This window comes from Priapulus caudatus, unplaced genomic scaffold (genome assembly GCF_000485595.1).
Source record: "Priapulus caudatus unplaced genomic scaffold, Priapulus_caudatus-5.0.1 Scaffold2452, whole genome shotgun sequence".
Classification (NCBI taxonomy): domain Eukaryota; kingdom Metazoa; phylum Priapulida; class Priapulimorpha; order Priapulimorphida; family Priapulidae; genus Priapulus; species Priapulus caudatus.
The window spans coordinates 2,650-10,149 of NW_014579513.1; the positions used below are offsets into that span (position 1 = coordinate 2,650).

General features: G+C 53.7%; 1 protein-coding gene across 1 annotated transcript; it reads left to right on the forward strand.

The window, feature by feature from the left end:
* Nucleotides 1-2,305: 2,305 nt before the first annotated feature.
* LOC106818716 (allatostatin-A receptor-like) lies at nucleotides 2,306-3,466 on the forward strand. The gene has a single exon (XM_014823390.1). The coding sequence runs from the start codon at nucleotides 2,306-2,308 to the stop codon at nucleotides 3,464-3,466; it is 1,161 nt and encodes a 386-aa protein (XP_014678876.1).
* Nucleotides 3,467-7,500: the final 4,034 nt, after the last annotated feature.

Genomic DNA, 7,500 nt, shown 5'->3' on the forward strand with positions numbered 1-7,500 from the left:
AGATGTCTCCCTCTCTCCTGCGCCTCACAACTCAACCTCTCCCTCCTTATCTACGCTAACCCACCCCTCACATTATCTACACCTTCCTTATCCACTTCACCCCTCCCTCTCTTCTCTGTCTCTGTCACCCTCCATCATCTACCCTTCTTTCTCCCTCCTCCACCATCATCTCGGGTTGATAGAAACCGCACCGGGGGTCTACTTTGTCTATCAATATGCTAACGTCACATCATTTGTTCACTACGAATCTCAGTAGCGAGCGTTTTTTTTTTCCTACGCCTGGGAAAGTCGATTCGTAAAATTGAAAAAATCGATGGGCGGAACCCGTCGAGCGAGGGTATTACGTGTCATGAAAACCGGATATGCACAGTGTAAGGGAGGAAGCCCACTGATTACACAGCCGCCGAGTTCAAAGACTTTCCGCGAGTTGCATAATTAAAGCCACTATACGTCTAAGTAGCGTACGGGGCATAGCATGTATAGTATTGGTATGGCAGCAGCATCTGTCCTGCACTCTTCATACAGCTGGCTTCAAACGTATTGCAATTAATCTATATGCACTTCAATGAACCGAGAGAGAAGGAACGAATGACCGATACTTAGTCAAACAGGAATGTTTCAATGCAACGGGTGATTGAATGCCAGCTTTTTTGGTTCTCCTCTCTCACACACGCACGACACACGCCGGCGTGCGCGCCACAACACACACACACATTACATAGCACACACGCACCACCCAACACACACACATGCACACACAACACACACACATAGCACCACACACACACACATCAACACACATACACACTCACACACACACACACACAACCACACACTCAGCACACACCAAACTTCATTACAGACAACACACGTACACACACACCACACATCAAAGCACACACACACACATCCACACACACACAACAGCACACACAGTGCAACACACGTACACATACATAACACACATGCCAAAACACTCGACCGCGCGAGCTGGACCCCGGCGCGCAGCACAAACGGCACACACACACAATACATACAGACACACCCAAAAACACACACGCGCCGGCGGGGCCGCGCGCGCACAGCAGTCACACAAACACACACACACAACGCACAGCCCACCCGCAACACAAAACATCACCAGCACACGTACACATGACAGCAACACACACACAACACACACACACAATACAGCACACGTCTACGTACACACAGACACACGAGCCACACACACGACACGTAAACACATAACACACACACAACTACTACAGCACACCTACACACAACACACACACACTACACACACACATCACACACAACATCACCACATCCCCAACAGTGTTAATGTTTTTCTTTGTTGTGTCCCCAAGTCCCCATGCTAAATGGGATTTGTCAACCTGGTGGCAGGTTGACGTGCTTGCAAAACGCAAAAGGATTTATTTGATGTCGTGAAAAACATTTATTTCGTAATGTTATGATCGCATTTTTATTGTGACGCTGTAATAACATTTATACTTTCATTTGATACCTGATTTTGAATACCTTATCATATTAAATCCCACTGGTTATATGGCAATATAATGTTATTATGTCATTTATAATTAGTCATGTTATTATCATACGTTCTTTACTGTACAGTATGATTAATTAGTCATGTTATTATCATACGTTCTTTACTGTACAGTATGATTAATTTACATACCGTTTCATCAACGTCGTCATCTCTTCACCTCCCTCTCCCCTCCCCTCTCGCTCACGCGCTCTCTCTCCCTCTCCTTTTTCTAGTTCCTGCTTTTCCTTGTACTCTCTGCTGCTTTCCCGGCACATTTGTTTCGTACTTCACACCATACGGTATGTAAACATGTCTATTAATTCTGACAAATTAATTCTAAAAATTAATTCTAGAAATATCTCATGACGCGTGCAGACCTAACGGGCGAACAGCGCTGCTTGAAATCAGCGTCCGCCATGACACTTCATCCGCCATCTTTAATTTGCGTGCGGTCGCATCGCAACGGTGCCGCGCGCTTATATCAGAAATAACCGCCGCGGCGTCATTATCATTAGCTCTCCGAATTACTCGGAATCTTCGGAATTTTCTCTCGTCGTTGTAATGAAGGACATAATTTTCCCGTACTTATAGCTTAGGTCTGTATGAATGCCGGATCGTTACTCCATTCACAGATGGTGGCTCTCGGTTTCTCAGACGTTGAACAGTTAAGTGTCAAGCTCTTAGGAAGCAAGCTGCGACACTCATCAGGGATGCGGGATCATCTAGCGGTATCCACGCACGCCGGATGAAGCGATGGCCGAGGCGTCCGAGGTGATCCCGGCCGTCATACTGTGGACTATCGCCATCGTAGGCCTGTCCGGCAACTGTCTCACGATGTGGGTGATATCTACGAACCCGCACCGCAGCAGCACCGACACGCTCGTCCTCAACCTCGCCACTGCCGATCTCTTCTTCATCATCACAGACTGCGGTAGTGCTGCTATCAACGCAGCCCTGCAACACTGGCCGTTCGGGGCCGCCGCGTGTGAGATCACGAGCTACGCTAGCATCGTCACGCTGTACGTGAGTAGTTACACGATCGTGTTGCTGGCACTAGAGCGCATGCTCACCCGGATCTACCCGAACACGGACCGACACCGGCACCACCTGGCGGCGATCACCGTTCTCTGGCTGAGTGGGTGTGCGATAGGGATCTACGCGTTCCCGATCACGGAGTATGTGTTCGAATACCCGAACGCGCAGCGACTCGGTCCGTTTTCCGTCACACAGGACGGTCAATTCCGTTTCAATCCGAAACGCGGTTACTGTAACTTCCATCCGGCTAAGGTGCACGTCTACACGAAATTCGCTCTCTCCTACGTCATCCCCGGGTGCCTCGCCGTCGTCTTCACCTGCGTCGCGGCGAGACGCAGCGCTGCGTCACACTGCTCGCTGCGTCGCGGTGAACTCGACGTCGTCTACTACGGCGCCGACGCATCCTCCGTGACCCGGATGACGTCGTTCGTCGTCGCCGCCTTCGTGTGTCTGTGGCCGGCGCACTACGCTATGGAGCTGATCACTGTACACAACACGCGTGCACTAGACAGCATAGGCTGGCCCGAGTCGTTCTGGCTGCTCGTCGGCTCGCTGTGCCTCGCCTATCTCAGCTTCTCCATCCGCCCGATAATCTACGCAGTGCTGTCGACGCACTTCCGGACAGAGTTCCGGCTCGCCTGCTGCTGCCGCAGCGGGGATGTGTTTGCGGAGGCGGTGTTGAGGGATTCTCCCGTCTCGCGGCTGGCGCCCGGACACGCCTACTACAGCCGCACGCCTCTCTACTTCGCCGGAGGAACGATATCCGTGTCGACGCATGACGTCACGCTCGACTTCCTAGAGAGTGCTGGCGTCGCTCAGGAAGATGACGTCATGCAGTGCGACGACTGCAGCAAGGCCTGTGCAACGACTACCGTGTGAGCGCCAGGGGGCGCCGCGCGCGCACCGTGAGGTAGCGCCCTGTGATGCCTGCCAGGTGGCGCTTTATAATACCCGACAGGTGGCGCCGGCGATACCTGCTAGGTGGCGCCCTGTGATGCCCGGCAGGTGGCGCCCGCTATTCATGCAGACAACACACTGTGAAGAACGTTTGTTGCCGGGAGGAGAGAAAGAAGCATCGCTAGAGGAAGCAGCTGCGCTAGAGGAAGCAGCGTCGCTAGAGGAAGCAGCGTGGCTAGAGGAAGCAGCGTGGCTAGAGGAAGCAGCGTCGCTAGAGGAAGCAGCTACGCTAGAGGAAGCAGCGTCGCTAGAGGAAGCAGCGTCGCTAGAGGAAGCAGCTACGCTAGAGGAAGCAGCGTGGCTAGAGGAAGCCAGCGTCGCTAGAGAAGAGCAGCGTCCGCTAGAGGAAGCAGCGTCGCTAGAGGAAGGCAGCGTGGCGGGGGCCTAGAGGAAGGCAGCGTGCGCTAGAGGAAAGCAAGCGTGGCTAGAGGAAGCAGCGTGGCTAGAGAAGCAGGCGTGGATAGAGGAAGCAGCGTGCTAGAGGAAGGCAGCGTGGCTAAGGAAACAGCGTGCTAGCAGGAAGCAGCGTGGCTAGAGGAAGCCGTGGCTAGAAGAAAGCAGGCGTGGCTAGAGGAACGCAAGCGTGGCTAGAGCGAGCAGCGTGGCTAGAGGAAGCAGCGTGGCTAGAGGAAGCAGCGTGGCTAGAGGAAGCAGCGTGGCTAGAGGAAGCGATGACAGAGTGTCTTAATGTACTGCTTTGTCGCTCCTTGCGTGTGTGCATGTGTGCGCGCGCGGTGTGTGTGTGTGTGTGTGCTCGTGGGTGTGTGTGCTGTGTGATGTGTGTTTGTCGTGTGTGGTGCTGTGTGCTGTGTGTGTGTGGTGTGTGTGTGTGATGTGTGTGTGCTGTGGTGTGTGTGTGTGATGTGGTGTGTGTGTGCATGTGTGTGGTGTGTGTGTGTGTGTAGTGTTACAGGTACTATGTGCTTTTTCGCGTGTGCGCCTCAAATCCGCCTTCATGCTTGGGTCTACTTCTGTGGTGCCTTCCCTCGTATGTAATGTGTGAATCGAATGGGAAAACACATTTTATACTACGAGAATTATATTGGAATTAAAGAGTCATGCATGCAGAGAATATTTTGTACTGCTCATCAAACGAACATTGCGCGCATTCATATACGGTTCATTCGGCATGAATTCTTCTTCATTATCCGCGATATTGCCTATACTTCAACTCTCTTTTATCTCTCTCTTCGTTCTNCTCTCTCTCTCTCTCTCTCTCTTTCTCTCTCTCTCTCTCTCGCTCTCTCCCTCCCTCTCTTTCTCTCTCCCTCTCTCCCTCTCTCCCTCCTTTCCGCGGATCCACGTACGTGTCTCGTATCAAGAACTTCAATAACAGCAATAGGACGGCCGATGAGTTGCTGCACGCAAGCCTGATACAAAGACGAGCGCAATCGAAAGGTATCGACAAAAAGTGGCGCGTAAAACCATTCGTCTGCGACAACCCGCCCGCGCGGACCGCGCGCACGCGCGCGCACGATCGTCTGCGATAAACAGATAAGAGAGCATCCATCCATCGCCGACGTCACGGTTGCCGCACGAATTCACAAGATTTTCGCGTAGATCTTTAAAGTAAAGCCGCCACACCCACACACGCTCTCACGCACGTACACGCGAACGAACGCACACACGCATGCGCCACACACACACACCACACACACTACAACACGCACACAACACACACACATTACACACACACACATGCCCCACGCGCATACACGATCTCCCACGCCACACACACATGCACAATGCATGCACACACGCACACACACATGCACATTACGCATGCACACACGCACTCACGCAAGTGCACCCAGCGACCACCTCGCGCATGCACCACACCCGCAACATCACGCACGCCACTTCACGGCACGCGGTTGGCACGCACGCACGCCACACACGCACGCACGCACGCACGCACGCATGCACGCACCACACACGCAGCATAACGGCACACCTCGCGAATCCACTTCACGGCATGGCACTGCACGCCACGCATCCGCACGGCCACGCACGCACGCACGCTACGCACCGCGCTACGCACGCCAAGCAGCAGCAGCAGCAGCAGCTCCTCATTTCTCCGACGATCGACGTGATATTCCTGTGCGTGACATTGAGACGCGTGCTAAGGGCAGAGGGCTGAAGCGTCAATTACGGCCGGTGACGTCACCACCGAAATATTTCAAACTACCGACGTCACCGGCCGTGACGTCATCGTGTCAAGCGAAAGTGCACGTGGAAGGGTTTGATAACTCGTAGTTGCAAGCGACACATCCTCCCAGCCACTTTTTCCCCTTTCAGCCCCCCCCCCCACCTCCCTCCATTCTTTCCTAAATTTTGTTTCCCACCACATCCCACACCTCTCCCGACCTCTCCCACCTCTCCCATCATCTCCCACCTCCCGCCACTCGTGGTCCCCTCTACCACGCACCATCCCCACTCCCCACCTCTCCCACCTCTCCACCCCCCCAATTCCTCCCCACCTCCCCCCACGCTTCCCGCCTACCACCCACATCCCCACCTCCCCCCACTCGTTCCCCCCTCACCCCACCAATCCCCACCCCCCCACTCTTCCCTGACCACACCTCCCCACCTCCCCCACTCTTTCCCCCTATCCCCACTCCCCCACTTCCTCCCACCTTCCCACCCGCTTTTGTCTCACGTTCTCATCACGTCGTTACACAGAGAAATGCAGAGCTCGCTGCGGGATAGCATCAGGTATTGATTGTAGCGTTGCAATGATAATTGGTGACTGCGCGTGCAAGCTTCAGTCGCCGCTGCAAGCAGCTTCAGTCGCTTTACGACTTTGTAAGCAGACGTATACATCGAGCAAACTGCTGCGTGCGTGTAGGACTGATCGTACCGCCTCGCACGCACGCGGGCGCACACACGCGTACACGCACGTGCATGCACGCACGCACACACACGTGCATGCACGAACGCACGCACACGCTCGTAACTGCATAAACGCACGCACACACGCACGAACGCACGCACACGCTCACACCCACGCACCCACGCGCGCAAGTAAGCACACACACGCACGTACGAACGCGTACACGCACACGCGCACGTACGCACACACACACATGCACTCACACGTGCACGTGCGCACACACACGTGACGCTCGCACGCACGCACACACACGCATGCGCGCAAGTAAGCACACACCCACGCACGCACGCACACGCACCCACACACGCACGCACGCACACCCACGCGCGTACACGCACCCACGCACGCACGCGCACCCACGCGCGCAAGTAAGCACACACCCGCGCACGTACACGCACCCTCGCGCACCCACGCACGCACGCACGCACACCCACGCGCGTACGCGAGGTGATAACGAACGCACTTAAATCGTTAACAAGGAAAACAGCGCCAATCACAATTACCTTAACATAATACCATAATATTTATGAAATAATTTATTGCAATATTACCTGCGTAAAGAAAATTAGCATTATTATTAACAAGTTTGAAAATTAGAGTGCCTGAGGGGAGTCACAATGGCAGTGTACGTTAACTGTGTTATCCCGGAGAGAAGCAGCGAAATCTCTCGTCTCCTCGTTCCCAACAAAGGAAAAACTCGCAAGTTTGGAGAACTCCGTTTCGTTTAGTCTACAACCAAGTTCATAAGCGCAAAGCGAGACATAAGCAGCAAATTTAACATGATTTACATATCACTAGTACAGTAAAAACAAAATATGTGAAAACAAATGCCTTTTATGAAAATTAAACGTTTTGCAATGCAGTACGGATATGTAGTATACCGTAAAACCCGCGTATACGAACCTAGTGATGCACGCACGCATGCACTCACACACACTCACACACGCTCACACGCACACACACGCACACACGCGCACGCCCGCAAACACACACACACACACGCACGCACGCACGCGCACACAGACGAGCGCACGCGCGCACACACGCACCCACACGCTCACAC